This window comes from Anomalospiza imberbis, chromosome 4 (assembly GCF_031753505.1).
Source record: "Anomalospiza imberbis isolate Cuckoo-Finch-1a 21T00152 chromosome 4, ASM3175350v1, whole genome shotgun sequence".
Taxonomy (NCBI): Eukaryota; Metazoa; Chordata; class Aves; order Passeriformes; family Viduidae; genus Anomalospiza; species Anomalospiza imberbis.
Window position 1 is genome coordinate 38,644,551 of NC_089684.1, and position 22,308 is coordinate 38,666,858.

The following is a 22,308-nucleotide window of genomic DNA, read 5'->3' on the forward strand; positions in this document are numbered from 1 at the left end:
CTAAAATCAAATTATTGTCATCTGATTTAGGATTTATGTATTAGCATGGAAAGGTTAAATATTTTCACAGTTATTATCTGTAACTCCATCATGCATACACTTAAATATCTAATTTTAGCAAACCATGCTGTTGTTCCACCTGCTTCACTATATTCACACTGGATGCTGCGAAATCTGACAGCACCTTTTCATCTAAATTGGCTTCTCACTTGTGTCTTGGTCATCAGAAAGGCAGAAGTTGCACTTTCCCCTGCATCTCCTCCTTGTCCAATTTCTTATTTTTTTTTCCTCCTTGGGTCACCTACCAGTCTAATGCTTCTGCCAAGACTGGCTTCTTAACGTGTTGAATCTGCAATTATTTCTTGTGGGTTTTTTACCTTTTTTTTCTCTCTGTCAACTTCTGTTTTTTCTCTAGCCTGCTCAGCAGACTAGAGCTGCAATCCCATCACTCCAACCATTATCTGTCTCTATCCCTTGTTTAAAGAAAAAAAAAAATGAAAAAGAAAATATTTTACAGTTCAAAGTCTCTTGAACTTGTATTAGCATTAGTTTTGGAAGTCTTGAGTTTCCACAACATTTCGAAATGGAAGGGTGGTGCAGCTAGGAAGAAAAAAAAAAAAAAAAAAAAAAAAAAAAACAAGCCTAGAGAAGATTATTTGCCTAAAGTGTAGAGTTAGAAAAACTCAAGCAAGTCAGAAAGCTTAAAAAAACCAAAACAAAACAACCACACAACATTTTCTTACTACTAATCTTATTTCTGTTTCTCCCCCACTCCCAATTGCTCTGCAAATTTGTAATTCACTGCTTTCAAAGGTTCTTCAAACTTGTTCTACTGGTTTTCAAAAGCAGACAGACTTGTTTTTCTAAGCTCTTCAGTACACCAACTCAATTTATTTAATTTTTCATTTCACTTCTGCAAAGAACCCCGGGATGCTCCTAAATCAATCACTCCATTGTACCCTATGGATATATTCAGTGTGTACTCCACAATGCTGTAATTACCTGGTGTACAAAACCATACAGAGCCGTGCTAAAATGAAGGCACTGTTTAGCAACTGTAAAGACCTTGATCCCTGATGGAAAAGTGCCTTATAACTAACGCAGCCAGCTGCAAGGGAGCAACTTTTCATGAAAATCCTTCCCTTGCTCTGTCATAGACAAAATAAAGGAGGAGAGCGGTTGCTTTGTTGTCATGGGTGGAAGGGGCTTCATAAGGGCCTAGTAAAGGTGTCCTGGAGCAAGATCCACCCCATTTTCTTCCATATCAGTGTTATCCTGGAGGACGTTCTACCCTGGTTTCTTCTATATTAAGGTCCCTGGTTCCAAGGGTTTGTAGGGATCCACAAACTGTAAAGCTCAAGGGTCGCTTAAACGTGGTCTAAGGGAAGGATGTGGGATGCCCTTTGGAGCTCTCAGAGTCTTGGAAACATGATTTTTGGATCTGTGTATCCCCACAGGCAAGGTGGGGAAGGTGGAAAATGTTCAGAATTGCTGCGACGATCTGGGGAGTCTGCCAGGGTAATTAATGGGAGCTCTGTCTGAAACGGGCCAGTCCGGGGCACAAGGACAAAAGGTACCGAGACCAAGCTCCGAGGTCCGTGCTTGGTTCAGAAAGACGACTCAAACAAGGTGTCAATGCGAGGGCCCGTGCCAGCCCCGCGGTGAGAAAGGCTCGCCTCCAGCCAGGACCTTTTCCGCCCAAGTTTCGCGGCCGCGGAGCGGGGCCGGGACGGCGCTCCTGGCCCGCGGCGGGAGGCGCGGCCGCCCCCTGCAGGGCCGCGCCGGGAGGCGCCGCGGGAGCGGCCGGGACGGAGGCGGCCCCGGGGCCGGGACAAAGCCCGGGGCGGCGGCGAGGGGCACCGCCCGTCTCCCTCCGCCCCGCACTACTTTGCCCCAGATGTCCCCGCCGCCGGAGGGAAAGGGGGGCGGTCCGAGGCGGGGCCGGGGCGGGCGGAGCGGGGAGCGAGGGAGGCGCCGAGCAGGGAAAGCACCGGGCGGTCTGAGGCAGCCGCGGAGCGGGGTGGCCGCGGCCCTGGCACGGCGGCGCCCGGGGGCGGGAGCCCAGGGGCCGGGCGGAGGAAGAGGAGGGGCGCGGGCAGCGGCGAGAGGAGCCGTCTGGAGGAGCCGCCGAGGCGGCGACGGAGGTGAGCGAGCGGCGAGAGGAGGCCCCTGTCCGGGCGGGGCTGACACCGGCCCCGGGGCTGGGGTGTCCCCGCCGGGCGCGGAGCGGGTGCCCGTGCGGAGCCGGGTGTGTGCGCGGCGGAGGGCGGCGGGCACAGGGCGTGCGGCGCCGCGCCGTGGGGCAGAGGCAGAGGAAGGGCTGGGGCGCTCCCCAGCTGCTCGGGGGATTCCCCGGAGGGAGGTGGTCGCGCTGCCAGGCGGCTCCGAGCCGTGCCTGCGCGGCCGTGCCCGGGCGGGCAGGGCGCGGGGCTGAAGCCCGGCCCGGGCTCAGGCGGCGGCTCGGGGTGCGCGGGTGCCTCGCAGGGCGCGGGGCGGTGGCGCGGGGTGTCACGCCGTGACCCCGGGGCTGCCGGGCGCCGCTGCCGCGAACAAAGAAGCGTGCGGGGAGCAGCGCTGCCCTGCAGCACAAACTCCCGAAATCGCCCGCAGCCGGCAGGAGGAAAATGGGCTGAGGAGAGGATTCGGTGATGAAGCCTTGCTAGGAGGATTGTTTCTAGCATGGAAGGATATATTCGTTTCTCCTCGGGAGAAAATGCAAGACTTGCTGTGGTTTTGAGGCCACTGTCATATCTGCTCATTGTTTATTGTTGGGGATTTTTTTTTTTTTTACATGTGGCTAATCACGCCTGGTAACAACAAATTTAATTTAAATCGGCTCTCTTGATTAATTCAACAGTATTAGGAAGACTAAGGAATAAGAGCCCTTGACTTTGGTCTTTGTTGTCTGCGTTTGCAGCTGACTGAATTATGACTTGCATGCAGGGTTAAAAGTGCTGTTTCCTTTATTTCAGAGCTCTAGGGGAAGATGTTGTCTCTTCTGACATCTTGCGATTGAGATACCTGAGAACAGGTTCAGTAAGAATCAAGTTACTGAAGAAGACACTACGAATATTTTGAAATAAGAAGCTGTAAACATTTTCTTCCCCCTGTCGCTTGTACTGCATAAGAAACCGTAATGTGAAGCACTTCTCGGACGCTCTCCCAGATGTATGAAGTCTGCAAAGCTCGCTGGCCAGACTGGCTGCTTTAGTCAGTGGTACTTGCCACGTTTGTGGTGTGTATATAGTACTCTGAAGAGCAATCACATTTTTTATGAAATTCCCAGAAGGAACATTTTATTATGGACAGCTTTTTCTGTATGTATATCCAGAGAGATTAATGCCTAGAGTTGAAAGGCGTTTAGTACACATTGCAAAGTTGGCTTTCCCTCAGTTTTTCCAGATGTATTGTCTCCCCTGTACAGTGGGAACGCACACAACTGCCTGAACCACAGATGCGGCCATGGAGCTGCGTGAACTTGTGAGCCACACCAGAAGTCTCGCCGAGGGCTGGTCCCAGCCGCCGCTGCAGGATGTCAGCTGAGCTGTGATTGTGCCGTGCTGATCCCAGCACAGCGCACAGATGGAGTGACACCTGTCCTGCACAGAAGAGGCTGCTGCGTTTTACCAGGAAGGGTGACCGGTTGCTGTCACCTCTGTCAGGTTCTGCGCACAAGATTGTCCTGCGCCAGGTGAACGCGCGTCTCCCTGCTCCTGAGATGTTGAAGATGTGCTGCAGCTTATGACACATCCAAGAGAAGAAGCTTTATAAAATGGCTCAAACCAGCTTGCTACAGGGAAAGCAGTTTTACTGTAGGGAGTGGGTTTTCCACAAGCTTCAGCACTGCCTCCAGGAGAAAGCAAGCTGCGGCGGCAGTGCTGCCAACAAACCATCTCTTGTAGCGAATCCTGGGAATAACACCGGTATTGTCTCTGGGAAAGGAGCTGCCTGGGGTGTGTTGTTGGTAGGAGGGCCCGGCAGTGGGAAGACAGCCCTCTGCACTGAGTTACTGTGGCCAAGCTCACCTGCAAACCTACAAAGAGGCTTACATCGCCAGGCCCTGGCCTTCCATTTCTGCAGGGCCCAGGACTCTGACACGCTCTGTGTTGGAGGCTTTATTAGAGGTTTAGTCACACAAATATGCCGCAGTGGACTGATCCAGGGATATGAGGACAAACTAAGAGATCCTGCTATTCAAAGTCTCTTGCAGCCCGGGGAATGTGAGAGGAACCCTGCTGAAGCGTTTAAAAGGTAAAAACTAATTAAAAAAAAAAAAAAAAAAAAAAAACCAAAAGCAGCCCTGTTGAAAACAAACCCAAAATAAAACAAACAAGAAAAATCTGCTGTTTAGGTCTTCCTTCCAGTGAGCCTAAGATGCAGATAGTTTAAAACATGTTTGGTTAATGGCTTGTTATCTGTCAGAGCGTGCAGACTTACCATGGAAAAATCTAACTTTGTCGTTATAGCTGACATAAATAAATATTTAATTTTAAAAAAAAGTTTATTATTAATAGTGAATTTATTTACATTTGTATGTTAGTACCCTCAGATGTAACTGGATGTTTTGGAAAAACTTGAAAGTAATTGACTTCAGAGTGGAAAATATCTGGTCCATGGTGTCTATGTGCCATAAAGGTAGGGCAGTTGTTCTTCACAGACCTGAAAGAGACCTTACAGGACCCTTGGAAAGGCTTCCAATAATATGCTCTGTCTAAGAGGAAACTGGGCTAATGGACCTCTGGGTCTGATCCAGCACATTGGTTTTGTGTTTGTCTAAAAATATGTGGTAGGAAAATGTCAATTAACTCCTTATGTTACTTCTCACAATATGCACAGATTGTGTCAGATCTTTACTGCTGCTTCTTCTGTAAGTACTTCAAAGTGTTGATGGGATCAGAAATTGATTGAGAAATTGATCAGAAATTGATCACCCTCCCCCTTAAGAGGTTTGTCTGCTGTCTAAGCTGAATGGAAAAGAAACGGGATTTTTTTTACTAGTGTTCCCTAACAAACCATAGTCTCCTGAGTATATCACTGATAATTTTGTTTCTATGAGGATAAGGGTATATGAAAGGATAAATTACATGTATATAAGTGTATATCCATAGATATACTTAAAACAATGTACAGTCTTGAGCACAGCCTGTGTCAGCATGTGTCTATTGCTGTCTGTTGGTCTTTATTCCTTTGGGTCACAATGAAGGAAAATTCATGAAGGGTAAGGCTTGTCTTCATCAACAGAGCTTCAGATGAATGTGTTGCCAGTATGAAACTTCTCTGGAATATTGGTTAAACTGATTTTTTTTTTTTGGGGTACTGTGTAATGGGGTAACTTTTTTTGGTACTTGAGGGTTTATTGCCTGTTTCCAGTATAAAATTCCTCTCGTCTATTTTTTCTTCCCTGCCTACTAGGATTGTGGAAACAAGTCCTGAGGTTGAACTGTAGTGCTTGCTCTCATTGCCATGGTGGTGTAAAAGAGCCTTCTAGTTCTGATGGCTGTTACGTCTATGCCTGCTGAATAAACAGGATGCATGTCTACATTGTTCTCAGTGTAGTGTCGTAAATAGTCTAAACTGAGACTAGTTCTGGATTTTTTGTTTGCTGCTAAGTGAATATGCAACTTCTAACAGTGATTAGAGTCCTAATTTCAGAGGTATTAAGCCCTCTTAAATTCTAATGAATAAAAACTGGGTGCAATTAAGTGTCTATAAATGGAATAGCAGACTGGCCATCTAGCTTCAGGCAGTCTTTTAAAATCATGAAAGTGGATTAATCTGGTGCATAAGAGCCTGTTTGTGTTTAAAAGTCTATTACAGGGAAATCTGACTAATTTAGTACACACAAGTTCTCAGTAAGAGCTGGAATCCTTCCTCTGTTCTAAAAGTGATTGCCTTACTGCACAGAGCAGAAGCCAGGTAAATGTCTTTAGACAAAAATGTAACCTAGAAATATAAAATATAAGACAGATTTGTTTAGACTGATTTTTATAAATATAGGGTTTAATGATGGGCTGTTTTGAGTAGGTCAGTATACACAGTTCTTGGTTTTGTACTGAAAAAATAAAATGGGCACAACATCCAGCAATAGTATTTTCCTTCTCAAATTTTGCAGCACTGATTGTGAACTCCTGTTATTACACTAAAAATACTTATGGGGTAGTACAGCAGCTTCAGTCAAGGAGATTTTTCTTTCTGTCCTTCATCTATTCCCTTGCTCCCACTTGTCCTGATCTCCTGCTCTCAAAAGCAGCTGTGGTGGCTGGTCTTCGTTCTCCTGTTTCAAATTTAAGGGAGATGAGGTGTTGGAGACAAGGTGCTGTGCTGGGAATATAAGTTTTCAGCACTGTGGCAGGGGACCAGGAGGTGGCTGTTGACAGCAGCACCACGAGCTTGTTCTGCTGGGTGATAAAATCTCAGTCCACAAACTAGAGGCACTTGGCCACCCCCTTCCCACCATCAGACACCTCAATCATTTGTTTAATTGAACCTTTGCTAGTGTATAAACCGTGCAAGGAAGGTTTTAACAAAATTATAATTTAGGTTGTTCTGTGGTTTCTGAGTCTTGCCACTGAGCGCTTGGATCCTCTGCTCCAGTATGTTCAGAGTTTATGTTAAGTGGAGGTTGTTGTAATGTGAAATGAGTTCTAGGGAGACTTACCTATCAGGTGATTGCATCTCTCATTGTGTAGAGGCACTGAAGAAGCACAAAGTGCTTGTCTCAGTGCTCCATCTATTTTTGCCTTATTTTAGTTTATTCAGTAGAAGAGGAGAAAGATTTTTCTTTAAAGACATTGTCAAATTTTTGCTCTGCTTTTCACAGCTGCTCCAGACCCAGCCCTATATTCATGGCCTAAAATGGAAAGACTTCTCTTCATAAGTGCTAAACAAGATGATACCACTCTATTTTTGTGCTAATTGTCCTGGAAATACTGAGAAAGAAAAGCTTCTTAATGTCTGGTAACATGCTAGTTTATAAACAATGTAAAGTTTGTTAGTTAAAATGGTGACATGTTTTCCTGAAGGATGTTTCTTAAATAGATTTTCAGCAGTCCTGATGGCCATAGTGATACATGTGCAAGCAATGACCTTCAGAGTTAAGACATTTCTCAAGCTGTTTAAATATCTCCTGTAAGACTTCTTATGCATTTATAAGCTTTAAATGCCCTAAAATTCTTTTGGGGCAGATCTTGAAGTTTTGAAGAACCAGAAAGGCTGAATTATACAAATGCATTTAGCATTTTGAATTTGTTGCTGCACTGACAGCTGAGAGAAAGAACAGCTACTTACAGCACTTTTCTTATCAGGCACTCAGTGGTGGAGCACAAAAGCAGCTTAAAATATGAGGGAGGGTGCTGAACCCTCACACTCAAATTTTCAGTGAAAGTACAGCAGAAGGGAAGGAAAAGATGCTATAGACACCAGAAGTTAAGAAATGACGTGATAAACAAAGAATTTAATTCAGAAGGTCCATTAAGCTCTTCTTCCCTATTGAGACAAAAAAGTTAAATTCTGAATAACCCAAATTTTGTAATGTTACCTCTAAGGTTGTTTTGGTTTTGCTGCAGCAAGTTTATGCTTCCAGTGATTTGGTAGGAATGCAGGCAGATACCACTTATCCAAGGCCATGAGGGCATAGAGCAACTCTGATATAAGCTGTGGATAATGCTGAAATTTGTGTAAACCAGGTTGTAGAAAGGCATTTCCCTTATGTTCCTGGTTTATGTTTTCCAGACAGAGGAGATGACATTAAACACCTTCAGACAGTAGGGAAAAGCACATAATTCCCATGTGTTGTGCTGCAATTGGGATTATTGGTGGGAGGCAGAGCTTGCTTCATTCACAGCCCAGAGAGTGTCTGTCACTAGAAGTGTGGGCATGGTTTACCCTGCAGAGCTGATTCTTTTTTGCAGCCATTGCTCTTGAGTTTGAAAGATGGCCAAGACCAAAGCTCCTGGGATAGAGAATTTAGAGGTAGAAGGTATTAAATAGCATTATGTTTTTAAAGTTCCACCAAACTCACCTTTAGTGTGTTGGTCTGGTACAAACTTAAACCATATTTTGAATTTTGCTTGGGTGTGTTGCTGCAATTAATAAATCACGAAAAAATGGTGAATTTTCCCATCTCCCAGCAGGTTGGTGCAGGTGGAGCTGCTTTGCTCTCAGGTGAAGTTTTTTCCAGCTTCTGGGTGTCTTTTCAAGGAACTTCAAATCTTGTGAGACTTTTCACATCCTTATTTCTCACATACTGAATTTGGGTCAATGGTGTCCAAGTGTTTTTTTGCTTGTGAAATATCCTAACATTTTATTACTAAAGTATTTCTCATACAACTACTTTAATGTAAGAGGGTCTGAGTGACTTTTATTGGGAAAAAGAATGAAGCTGTGAATTCAGATTTCCACTTACTGCTTTGCTAAAGTTGCATTCCCGTGCAAGGAGATGTCCCTGATCAGCAGAGACCCAAAACCCCCAGATATTTAAAAGAAATAAAGCCACAAAACCAAACCAGAAAGAGCTGCTGAACTGCTATTTACCAAAAGTGAATATAGGGAAGCTGTACCCCAGAGCTTAAGTATCTTTTTTTTTTTCAAGTCAGCATCAAAAGATGTTTATTTTCTTTCTGTTTCCTCCAGAAAGGACACCAGATTCTATGCATGCTGGTGCTAAATTCAGTGCAGTGGTTCCTTTGTGCAGATTCTCAGACTATCAGAGCTTTTCTTCTAACTCCTCATCTCTGCGTGCACAACATACCTGCTTTGTGATTTAACGTAGCCAATAATGTTAAGTGATGTAAAAGGCCAAACAGTTTTATGGTTCTCTAGAATATGCAAATACCTGTAGACTTGAGTGTAAGAGGTGTGAGAGGTCATGTAAGGTTCTCTGCTGACTGCAAGTTTGAAGCAGGGGTTTATTTTGTTTAAATTTGAAAGCCTTGTATGAGTTGTGTGAGTCACTCCCTTGGACAGCGTTAAAGTGAAACAGGGCTTGTGCCAATTGCTGTTATCTATGTAAAGGTCCTTCTGCCTGCTTGGAGAACTCCAAAGGATTAAGCCTCTGGTGTTTTGTCTTTGGCAATGTAATGGAAACCTCATAAAGGGCAGAATTCAGAGGAAAAACCTCTGAGTGTCAGCCAGAGCTAACAAGTATTTCCTTCCCCCAGCCCTTCACCTGTATTGCCTTTCCATGTTACTAAGTTACTTATGTTTTTCTTCCCTCTTCCCTCAAGAGTGGTGTATCATCAGAAAGTTGCAAATTGTAGGTGATAGAGTTTTTACTCCTATCTAAATGGTACACGCTAACAAGCTTTATTTCAGGTTCTGGATTCTATGTCTGACGATGTAGAAAAACAGTGGTTTGTTCAGCAAACCTTATGTGACTCTTGTTCAGGGACTTTCAATCTGCAGAACTGAAATGCATTTTTCCTGCTTAGATGAAGGAAAAGATGTAGACACTCGAGTTGTAAACGATGACAGATCAAGTGTGAAGAAGCTGTTCATTTTTAGAACTCCTTGTACCATCTTTGAAGTCAGTAATATAATTAAAATTGTAATGGATTGTGTAGGCTTTATTGAGCAATTAACTAATGAGCTTTTTGCTGGTTTGGAGTAGCCTATTCTTAATTGTAAAAATCTGAGTGCATTTTGGAGTAAATTTGAGATGAATTAGGAGTATCCTGACTTTAATGGGTTTTGATATTGCACCCTACAAATTTGGGAGTTTTCCTTGCTAGTGAATTAACCACGGTATATGCTTCTACTGCAGTCTGCAGCACCCAAGTTCCAAGACTGCTGTGAAAAGGTGAGAGGCAGCACATTGGAGACAGTTGAAGATACCTGAGCTTGGGCTACTGGATACCCAAAAGCTGCTGGGATTTCTATCAATTTACTCTAGAGGACATTAGTAATTCAGTATTAATCTTTCATAGATGATAAATGACTCAGCTTTTCTCACCCAGGTCTCAGACTGTCTGGGAGTGATCTATTTCTTTCTCTGTAATCTGCTTCCTTCTGGAAAGGGCTGCTACAGAGCCTTTCCCTCTGCTTCCAGAGCTTCAGTACAATCTTGGGAGCTGTAGCTCTCCAGTGGTTGCAAGAAGGGTGTGAGGATATAGATTTTGTCAGACTGTCTTAATTTCATAGAGCTATAAATGCTAGAAACAAAGGCAAGGACTAACTGTATCCTGTTTAATGCAAAGAAGGATATGAATGTTTAAAAAATTAATTTACAAGACCCTTTAAAGAAGTAAGTTGTTAAACCTCCAGTGTTTTTGTTATACATGTACCACTTGTAAAGTTCAAATGGGTAATTCACTAATTTCAACCTTGAGAAGGTTGGAAGGGGAGCTCGGAAAAATCAAGTCTAGCATCTCCTTCACCAGACAGAAAAAACTGAAGATGCTGGCTTCATCTGCTCTTAATGCTTCACAGTTCTGGAAAAAAAAAATCCATACGTTATACTGAGTTGGTTTCTTCTTGCTATAAACTAAGTTTTTTACTACTTAGGGTGTTCTCCAGAGACATGGAGAATAAATTCTTTCTTTCCTTTTTTGGGACAGCCTTTTACGTCTTTAAATACAGCTTTATTCTCTTTCATCTCAGCCTGAAATTCAATAATTCATTTTGTTAGTGTGTCCTCAGAGGTCACACATAAGAATGTGGCATTAAAAAAATCCCTTACCTAAATAAAAGGGTTCGGTTTCTAAAGGGAATTTTCCTTACCAGTGTTTTAGATGTGTAAATAGGCAACATTCTGCTTTGGTATTTTCCCAAATTTTTGTCCATTCCAACATTGTTCACTTATGCTTGACTACAATCCTGAAGCTAGTTGGGCCCTAGCTTAGAAGAGCTTGATCTGGTAGAAGATTGAATTCTCCTTTTAGTAGGAGTTTTCAGTTAAGAACGATCTCATTACAGTTAAAATCAAATTGTTTTGTTTATCTGTGATTCATTTAATACTCAACAATGATGGAGGCAAGATACCAACTGAAAATCATACCAATTTATAGGAGAGATGAGAAACTATTTCTGTAAGAGCATGCCACAAGAGGGTTAAAAAGAGTCTGCCAACTCAGCCTGTCTTTCCAGTGGAGTTGCAGAAGGTAAATTTGCTTTTGTGAGAGCATCTTGACTCTGCTGGAGCTTCTGAGTATTTATGTGTAACTGGGCCTTTAGGCTTTTTAACTGGTGCTGGGTTCCATAGGAAACTGTGTTGCGGTGTTCTCCAGACCATTAGAACCGTTGAGCATTGCCTGAAGCTTAAGTACTTTGTGGCATGTTTCTCTTTAGGCTTTTCCCTTAAATCTGCAGAGTTAACGGGTCACATAGCAGCAGTCACTGTTTCTGCAAGAGCAAGCTGTATGTTCCTCTTTCATTGTATGGAAGCACAGCCTACAGACTGAACATAATACCGTTTAAGGTTTTAACCTTTTCAGATTAAATTACCATAAGAAAGTTTCCCCGAGGCATTTTAATAATGACAACTTACATAGACCTTTTTGTCTTCTACTTCTATAGGCATTAACATTTTGGCTTTAATCAATGTGGCTCAGACTTAAACCTTACAGGTTTTCCTATAAGCTGTTTAGTTAGATGGACCTTCATAGCAATTCTTACTTGTTAATTATTTCCCTTCCCTTCATTTTTCTGTGCACATGTTCATAGCTTGTGCAAGGGTTTAGGTTTCTTTTCCCGTCTTCTTTTTCAATGAAAAAATGAAAAGGATTTGATTGTGAAGTAGAAAGGATGTAGTGTGTCTTGTATGCTGGGAGAAGATAGTATTGAAATACTGCCTCCTGAAAGCCATGACTTGAAGAGGTTTCAGTTTCTTGTGTGTGATGATGAGTGCAATACATTGGGAATGGTGAGAAATCTTCTGCCTTTGTCCAGGAGTAGGAGTGTTTTCAATAGTTAATGCAAAGACATTTTGTGATTGAAGAACGACTGCTGAAAAAGAAATAATTAGGCCAAAAAGGCAAGAAAATAATTACATTGACCCAAGGGTTGAGTTGTACAGAGGTGTTCAAAGGTATTGCAGAGGAGGTGCTAGAAAGAATAGAGGTGGGTAGGTTCCTGGTCTGCTTGTTGACATCAGAATGTGAGAAGATAGCATGAAAAAAAGAACTGAAAATGAGATCATGAAAAGAAGGTATCTGGGGAAATTTGCATAATGAAGAAATAAAAGGGGCAAAACAATTGCTATCAAATTCCTCTCTCTGTCATGTTTGCACATACCTTCACATAGAGAGAGGGCCATGCAGGCAGGTAGAAGGCCATCAGACTTTTGGGCTCAGTTGTGGATGCTGCTGTTTAAATTGATGGGAGTGAGAGGAAGGATGGAATAAAGGATCATATATGAGTGGACATATATCTGTGGACTTTGAGTCCACAGACCACCAGCAGTGTCTTTTCTTTGGGTTTTTTTTCTTTGTCATGTCCTAATAAGAGGTGGTAGTGTTTATGTGAAGAAGGGGAGGTGGGCTCCTACCTGGCTGTGCATAAGATGCAAGTTGTGTGCTACAGATCTGTGATATCTTAGAACATGAGAGAAGGAAGGGCCCCTGGCAGCACCTTATTTAAGGTTATTTGCAGCATCATGGAGTTGTCCTGGGAGAAAGAGAGCACTGTTCAGAAGTTCTAGGTTGGTTAATGAAAATACCAGCAATGTAGAGATGACAGTAACAGGCAGGTAGGAATGAACCTCAGGAGGAAAAACTGTTCAGAATGGGATTACAGCATGATCTCCATCTTAGAGCAGTTGATTAACAAGTCTTGGTTTAACTACATCAGCTCTCCTGCAGCGATAGTGAGCATGATACACTAAGCTGTCTATCCTTTTTCTACGCTTTCCTGGAGTAGAGTTAGCAGGACATTAGAAAAAAAGCTCAGTTTGTAGGTAAAGTGAAGCTGATCCACGATAAGAGAAATAGTGTCCTACAGGATTTTGGATTACCTTAAATGATCAGAGTCTTAACAGATGGAAACTTCAGCAGTCAACAGCACAACACCAAATCATTCTGTGTTTCTATACTTTTTTTGGTTAATACCTTCTTTAATTTTAAATTGTGGTTTTCATCCACAGTAAACAATACGTGTATGAATAATTGGATGGGAGGAAGAGGAAGTTGTACTTTCTGTCACTTGTTCTATTGTAGATAAGGCTAATAAATATGAGGCTACAAAAGCAGTTCCAAAGCTGAATACTACAGTAAGATTATAGAATCAGATCTACACAGTGCTAGCCTACATACAGTGTTTTTTGAGAGTAAATTATGGTGGCAATACAGAAAGCATCAATTGGAGCTTTACAGCAAAACAGAAAAACTGTATCTGTTTGGGGCTGGGGATGAAAAAACCCAAACCACAAGGTAACTGATAAGGCCCCAAAGTGATGCATGAGGGATGTATGCTGTGAATCGTGCTTTGGGGAGTATGGGAGAATAATTTTGAATGGGACACACAAAAGCTACTCCATCTGTTGCCTCTTCAATTAAGTGCAATAAACATTAGGATAGTCCATTCTACTAAGATGGAAAATAAGATGGATAAAGATATGTGCTAACAAACAGAGTAGGAAAGCTGTCTTAGGTGTGCTTGACTGGGAAGGTAAATTCTCAACAGCTTTTCATCTGGTATTTGTGCAGAGGATTTTCTCAAAATGAGGCTGGACAGTATAATCCTGCAATCAATTCAGCAGTGGAAGTGTGAGGTGCTTTATGATGGTGTGCAAGACATGACACAGGCAGGTGTGGAACAACTTGATTAGGGAGTGATCAAGATTTTAAAATGTCAGCTGTTGTTTGGCCTGGTTCTTCCAGGCTGGCAGTTCAAGAGGCCCCTGTTCTGAAGGAGCAACTTACTGCTGAAACAGCCACTACAGCTCTTCTTCCTGCTTCCCAATCAGTAACGTTGGGGTTTTTCCCCTTTGGAATGCATAGGACAAATCTAATTAATTTGTCAGACTGAACTGCAGTAATGATGGTGGCTCTTTTATTGTGTGTATTAATCTGCTGAATTCTCTTTTATGGTCATGGAATAATAGAACATAGTAAACAAACATATAGCCTGACAACAGGCACACAATTGAATTTATTCAGTGCAGTTTTCTACTTGCCTCATCTGGGAGTTTTTAGGTTTCTTTTTGTGCTTAGCATTTCTCTCATGCCAGCAAATACAATCATATACCTGGAAAGAAATATCTGTTCCTTCAGTTGTGTTTATGCACTGCATAAATAGAAACAGAAAAAATAAAGGGATTTTTGTCTATCTCCAAAACATAGAAGAATACCTGCAAATTCAAATGCCTGTAAAGTTACAGGAATTTCAATTCCGTTGTGTACTAATGTGTTCAGATGACACAGCTTATAGAAGTTATATTTTTGATTAACAAAGAAATATTAGTTTTGCTACAACTAGGGAATCAAGTAGTTAATAAGGAAAGCTGAAAAGACTGAACGTGTGTGTGTATATATTTCACTTGCTGTACCTTTGATTTCATAAATGATTGAAAACTAACCTTGTGATTTTGATACATTCTGTTGCATATCTAAACTTGTTCATTTTCTTATTGTGGTGCCCCACATTACGTGTTGCATTTCAACCACAGGCTTTTGAATATTTGCAAAGTAAGTTATTATCCTAACTTTACATGTATGCAAAATAAGGTGAAGTATAGGCAATTCTCTCATTTCTACTAATGATAGTTTTCAGTAAGTCTGATTTGATGCTTTCATCTCATGCATTTAATCTAAAGTGTATGTTCTTGGACACCTCCTACTTTTTCTTAAAAAGAGAGAGATGAATTTGCAGGAAAAAATACCATTGAGAACTTAATTGATGCTTAATAGAAAGAAAAACGCCGATTTTTGACCCTAAATAAAGAGCTTTAAAGCAAAACCTGGTGGATGATAAATTCCAGGAATAAATCTAGACAACAGCTCAAAAACTGGGGATGAAGGAGGAGAGGGGAAATAGGCTTAGTCATGTAGGTCATGGGACAGGCAAGAAGATAAGTCAGAGAGTAATCAAATGCCTTAGGTGTCTTTATACTAATGGAAAAAAGGTAAGGGGTGAACAAGCAGAACTGGAAATTTTAGTGTACAGTCAAGATTGAGTTCAGTGTTCTAAAAGATCTGTCAGGATAACTTGTATAACAGGTATGTGTTTAAAAAAAGTAGCTTGTTTTGTGCATAATATGCTTGCTTGTAGGTCCAGAATAAAGAAATTAAAGCCACTGGAAAATCTGAATAAAATACATATATCACATGTGGTGATAGCCCTACATGTGGGATTTTACTTCAAGGTTTTTTGGTAAGCCTGATCTTCATGTACTGTAAATCAAACTACCTACCAACTACCTATCAGACCATCTTTTGTGCCTGAATTTACCTGCTTTGTCCAAGTAACTAAGAGAGATTACCTCACCTCAAAACCGTGTGTTTTGTAAAATTACAATGCTTTACCCTACCAAAGCAGCAAGCTCAAGTAAGCTAAGCTGCTCTAAGATAACAAATGTTGTCATCCATGGCATAGAATTTGGATGATAATGTCTGCAGAGTTAAAAATTTGAATTACAAATAGGAGATAAATATCAGCTGGGAGGGCATGATACAAGGAGTCTGCTAGTGACCATGCTTTTGATGTCAAAGAGGAGAGAATAGCTAGTAGGGAGACATAAATTGGCTTCAGTCAGATTGGAAAAAATCAGCTGAGGAAGTGAAAGAAATCTTTTGGATATAGTGACTATGAAATGATCTTAAATGCATGTGTTGGGTTAATGGTTAGACTCAAAGATATTTCCCATCCTAAATGATTCTATGATTCTTTCCTTAGAAGGGGAGGAAGAAGAAAGACAAACTAAAAAAGATGGAGATATTCACCATCTCAGAGGATTTGTGAGTAAGATCTGATGAAGACAAGTATAATGAAAGAAAGGAATTGCATGGGAAGAGCACTGAGGTCTTAAAGCACTGTATTAAATGTCTGGTTCAGTGAAACTGAGCTCCTCATAGCTCACATGTTGAACTCTAGCAGGAAGGTTGCAGAAAGAAAGCAGAACAGTCACTAAATGTGAAAGTGAAAGAGTAAGGTAAAAATGAGAGCCAGACTGCAAGTTCAAGGTGCGTTGATCATGTTTCCTGTGTGGTATGTTTCACAAGAAGTAACTCCATATGTTAGCAGAAAAAAGACAATATCCACCAAGTGTTGGTCTGCTACTCCTTGGGGAGAAAAAACTGATAGCAGTAGGAAAGCTAAAATTTCAATGCTCCTGTATATTGACCTTTCTTTAAAAGCAGTAATTTTGCAGTCAGCTATTATAATTAAAAGTAGCAAGAAATAGGTAAGATCAAATTAAAATACAGCCCAGGCCAAAAACCTCAAAAATATATCCCAACACAGAATAGGTGAGATGTTCTCAAACTGTTACTGATTGTCTTCAAAGGACAGGGTATCTTTATCAGGATAGCTGAAAATTCAGAGTTGAAAGAAAAATGTGTGTATTTAGTGCCTTGATTTAAGACTGATATAAAAGGTGTGAGGGAGTGTGTCAGTCGAGATGAAAAATGCCAGAAGAAATAATCAATCAGACAAACTATTTGCAGACAGCTGAGAGATAACAAAGAGGTGAAAAACAACTAACATGGTATGACATGGTTTGGTTTTGATAAATTTAATCTAGTGCCTGTTTGGAAGAGGTACAGGACTTGTGGATAACAGATAACCATAAATGCCATCTTGACTGCTTTGCTTACAGGAGATTGGTGCAAACAGGCCATTTGCAAGGTAGAGCTATATTTGACCAGATGGAATAACACATTGGCAACTGTACTTAATTATCAGTACACTACTTTCAAACTGACACAGCACATCAAGTTGGTGTCATAGGTGTCTATCTTGTGGGGTTTTTTTCTTTTTAACCTGTTCCTTAATTCTGTGAGGTGACTGCAGAGAAATGGTTATAAATTTTGGCTACTACTGGCTTCCTTGTAATGACCCTGGTGTTATCTGTGGGGCAGAAGTTACAGGGCAGGGAGTACAAGGTTTGAGTTGCAGGAAAGCAGGTAAAGGATAGACACAGGAAGGGAAGGAGAAAACTTCCCAGTTTCAAGAATATTGAAGCACTGGAATGGATTGCTTAGGGAGATAGTATTGATTTGTGGAAATCTTCAGGAATGCCTAGGCTTTTATGTCGGGGTGGCAGATGTAAAGCTGATCCTGGTAAAGGTGGGGAAGTGGACTAGGTGACCTCTCCATCGCTAAAAAACAGAAGTGTGAGAGTTTGTTTTGAATACATTGCACTTTTTTTTATATATTACATGTCTGGGGAAAAATCTTTTCATTGTCTTGTGTACTCTTCCCCTCTTTGCCTTTGGGGACACAGATTTTTATATGTCGGACTCAGCGTAATTTACAATACGCTTATATGTTAGGACATATGGCAAGTATATTCCATTTAAAACACAGTCAGCCTGCTCCTGGTAGCATTGTGAATGGTTTTCAGCCACAGTTGTCTGTCCTTTATAATAGCCAAGTTGTTTGCAAACTGTTCTGGGCGATCCACTATTACACCAAAATATTTGCTTTTAAGGTTTCTATTTTTCGAGGTTTGAAATAAATCCACGAGTAGATCCGCTGGCAGTGCTTTGTAGGCAGAAATCACCTCTGTATTTGTGTGAGACTGTAGGAGGGCTCTAATCAATACCCAGGGTCCAGCATGGCCTGTTTCTGTGGGACCAGTGGCGCTGGTTGCGCCATAAACTCTGCTTTTGTCTGGCCTGATGCCCTAGGGCTGGCTTTTGTGCTCTCCTGGTGGGGCTGCAAGTCTGCCTTACAATTGCAGATAAAATCCAGGTTGCTACAAGACATTGCAAAATCAGGTATTGAGTTGCGCAAGACTTGCCTGCTGTTTCTAATTCACCACTTCTGAAAAGGCCAGACCCTCGATTTACCTCTGTGTACTTCACCTAGAGCTTTCCCAATGGATGATTCTCAGGGTGGGTTTTGTTTTGTTTGTTTGTTTTCCTCTTTGCTGTCTGCCCCTTCCTTCACAGGATTAACCATGGTTGGGTAGAATTGTTAGAGCCGGTTTGTCTTCCTGTGCAGCCTGCAAATAAATAATTTACTAGAAACAATAATCTGTATTATACTGTAGCCCAGTAGTGTGCCTTAATTCCAGAATTACACTTAGTCAGAAAGTCATAATCAGCTGCAGTGCACTTTATCTTGTTGAGAAAGTACAGAACAAGCAGATGTACAGAGATCAGATGTATCAGTGTGTACACAGGTGTACACACATCCAACTGGGTTACTTCACTTTTGCCTTATGGGTTATATTTTTCAGCTTTTTAAAGTGTGGAATTGTTCTATGCTTCGCAGCCCTCATATTTCATAAATATTCCTAGTTAGTTAAGGGTCCCATGTGTCTGTTTTTCTGGATGTTATTACCAGTATGAGCAGCTGGGCAATTAGTAAGAAGGAAAGGCCTGTATTCCACATGTATATAGTGCCAAGAATTGGGGTGGTGATATACAGAAAGCAGCTATTGATTTGATCACTAATTTCCCTTTTAATCATTAGCCAGAATGCATTATAAGGCAGGTAAATAAACTGTTTACTGTAAATCATCCATAATACGTAAATGCCTTGTCACAGGACAAAGTAAAACTCGCTCCTCTACAAACAGTGCTACAAGCAATGTGTAAAGATGCTCTGTTTTTTCTTTCTGTGTGAATACAGCTGCTAAAACTACTTGGAAAGAGGGTAATATTTCATCAGCTGTACAGCAGGAATTGTCAATTTTATTAGAAGTTAAATTAATCCTTTCTTTTTTTTTATTGCGACCTGTGCCCCAAATGCAGTTTGGAAAACAAAAGAGAAAAATGCAGCTATTGGTGTAAGTCTGTCTTTGCTGAAGCTTCTAACAGTCTTTAACAGCTTTATCTTCACTGGCTCCATGCTTTTAAATGCAAATTGAGAACTGGGGGTGGTGGGGACAGACAGCTTTAATGGATTATACTCCCTGCTAACCAGTCCCTGGATTATTACAATATACAAATGAACATGTGTCTGTAAGCATAGGAGAAGTGAGTTCTGGTGTTTGCGGTCACTTGTGAGAATTTTCAAGTAGGGATTATTAAAAATACTTGGAGCATTTTGTTTCTGTTCTTAGGCATTTAGAAGCTCTTACGTTTATTCCATGAGCAGTGGAAGTAGTGAAAACCCTATTGTATAGATTTGTGCCCTTGGGTACCTCTGTCCTCAGCTGTCCTGCAATGGCCTGAGCTCCCCTCTGTAGTGTCTGTACAAGATAATTCCTTCCCCTTTCCCGGGCAGGCAGCTCCTCCAGCTCTTAACTGCCCTGCAGAGCCTTCTCCTTCCCTGCGTGCTTCCCAGCAGTGGGCTGGGCACAGCAGAGCTTCTGCTGCATCTCATTTAGAGGCAGCAGCATCAGGTTTCCCCTTAGTGGCTAGGCTTTTTGCTAGGTCTCAGCGTGTGATTTTTTTAGGCAAAAATCCCGCTGCTTCTTGTGTTGCTGGCAAAAATTACTACAACATTATGTAAATATAGTTGGCTTATTTACAGTCTCACTGTGCACTTTATTTTCAGTTTTTTGCCGATACAACATAAATGGAAGTAAGTGTCTTAAAAATCACATTTTAAAAGGCTGTGATATATCATGTTGTGAACCACTTACAAGAAGAAAGATGCTTGTTTGCTTTCCTGAAGATTGAGATGAGTGCTTGGAGAATTATTTTGTTATACACCAGGTATATATATCTTTATATATAAATACATAATCACAGAGACATCGATCCAATATATATATAGGCATATATTCCTGATCAATATGCAGGGTTTAGGAATATGAGAAATAGCTGGTGAATTTCCTCAAGGAATCTGGTGTAGAAACGTGGGAAAAAGCAGGAGGAGCTATGTGTGGAATAACGATGTTGTCTGCTTTTTTACAAACTTTCTTTGGAAAGAACAGTTTGTAAATTCCTGATGCAGACCTCTTGGATAGTGCTTCTCAGGAATACAAGTTGGAAATACTGAGATATAATCTCTTGGGAGGTGCCTCAAGAAGCAGCTTGTTGAAGCATTGTTACACTGTTTAGAAAAAGAAAAGTAAGAGCTCAGTAGTAGTACAGCAGATTTCCAAGTACGTAACTTCCGTCATAAAATTTGAAGCATGCCATGCTTTGCTAAAAGTAGCAGCACTTGGGGTCTGATAAATCAGGGGTAGTGGTCGTGTTTTTCTTTGTGGGTCTTTTGGTTTTCTTTGGGTTTTTTTTTTTTGTTGTTTTTTTTTTTTTTTTTTTTGTTTTTTTTTTGTTTTGCCCTGCTGCTTCTGGCCTGCTTAGATGATTTTTATGCACTTGTTCTGTGTGTTTGTCAGTAGAGAAACAGGAGCACATCTAGGAAGCTACACTCCCAATTTAAGTAGGACATAGCTGAATTTTTTATACACCAGAGACAGTCAAATATGAGTAACACATTATGATTTCTTCTGCTTCTAGAGCCACTCATTCATTGCTATTTGGCAGCCTGTTTGCTTTATAGTTTTTTTTTTTTTCTTTTTTAAATATGTGCACTCCACTGTGACTATTTTCAGCTTTTTTGGACAACACTGCTGTCTTTCTGCTCTGTTCTGTTGTGTCTTTGTGTTTTTGTGGATTCAAACTAAAAATCTCAAGGCCAGCCATAAGCAGAACTTCAGCATAGCCTGTATATATTCCTTCCATGTGTGGAAAATCATGTTTGCATGGGTTCAGTCAATTCAGTAGCAATCCTGAAGAATTCTATGGGATGGCTCATTGTTCTGAGGAATTCTTGTTTGCTACAGAGCATGTAAAACCTCTTTGCTCTGCATAAGTAAGTCATTAGATTGCCATTAAAATGAATTCCATCTTATAAAATACCTAATTGTCCTGCTTTCTCTGGAGATTTTATATTTTTACAAATATCCAGGTTAACTTGTTTTTTTTTTAATGATCACCACTTTTATATCTATATTAAATATAAAACTTGTTAAGATGAAGCTGTTGCCCTTTCAGAAGGTAAAGAAAATCAGCTTCCAGTCTTTTGAGAGGCACTCTGCAATTAAGCAATCTGTTACAACAATCTGTAGATGAATCACCCTTGAGGGAAGTGCTTTAAAGACATTGTTAATTCCTTGTTGATTTATGTTATTTTCCTGTGTAATCAAGAAATGGTAGGGGAGTGGAATTACTAAGTCATGTTATGGAGGCAAACACAGACTCACAGGATGGTGGGGAAAAGACCTTTGAGATCATTGACCCAGTACTGCCCAATCCACCACTAAACCATGTCTTGGGAGAGGAGGCTGAGTTAGGGAGGGTTCACTTGGTGCCCCTGTCCAGGTCAGTGATAAAGATACAAAACAGAACTGGCCCCAAAACTGAGCCCAGGCAACACCAGTTGTGTCCTGCCCCCAGCTGGGTTTAACTCCCTTCCCCACCTCACTTTAGACTCCACCATCCAGCCAGTTTGTCCAGGAGGGTGATGAGGGTGACGCTGGCAGAGTCTTTACTGAAGTCTAGGTAAACAACATCCACAGCCTTGCCCTCATCCCCTAAGCAGGTCACCCTGTCCTAGAAGGAGATCAGGTTGGTCAGGCAGGACCTGCCTTTCCTAACCCCGTGCTGTCTGGGGCTGATCCCCTGGCTGTCACATAATGGGACTTTGGCAAATGAGAACAGCACATCCCGAAAAGTTTTCCTATTATATTCCTTGGCATCCACTCTGAACTTGTGATGTAAAGTGTCTCGGAAGAACAGAATTTTATCAAACAGTTTCAAAGGGCACTTAAAGAGAAAGCCTGATCAATATCTTGTTAATGCCACGCTTTTATTAATATTGCTCAAAGCTGGGGGAAGTCATTGTGCCTCATTTCTTATGTGCATATATTTTTCCTAGTGGAATTTAAATTATGTTAAGATTCAGAAATACAAGTATTGTGAAGTGGAAAGAAGCAGAGCACAGGGAGACAAGGGGCTGTGGAATAGCATTTTGTGAGGCAGCTTCAATATGCTAGGACTCATCTGCCTGGGAAAAAAATAGCTCAGAGAGGCTGTGGTACAAATGGCATAGATAGTGGGAATATGACATTACTGCTCACGGCCCCTTCCAGTCAGAAGTTGAAGGATGTCAAATGGAACAAGAACATTTTGGTTTTTAAACCACAAAAGGAAGAAACCTTCCTTTTCATGCGGTGTGCAGCTAAGCTGCAGACAGCCTTTCTGTTATGAATGCCAGAGCCTTAAACCAGTTCATACAAGACTTGGACAGACCTGT

General features: G+C 41.4%; 1 protein-coding gene across 2 annotated transcripts in view; it reads left to right on the top strand.

The window, feature by feature from the left end:
- The first annotated feature begins 1,923 nt into the window (after positions 1-1,923).
- The window catches only part of ANKRD50 (ankyrin repeat domain containing 50), a 39,740-nt gene continuing 19,355 nt past the window's right edge, over positions 1,924-22,308 (top strand). The window contains exons 1-2 of one of the 2 annotated variants that reach the window (XM_068187924.1): positions 1,924-2,144; positions 2,973-4,251. In XM_068187924.1, the coding sequence (XP_068044025.1) occupies positions 3,773-4,251 (479 nt within the window). In that variant the 5' untranslated portion in view covers positions 1,924-2,144; positions 2,973-3,772. Of the gene's footprint in view, positions 2,249-2,972; positions 4,252-22,308 lie in introns of both variants that reach the window. The other variant, XM_068187925.1, reaches the window with a different exon arrangement.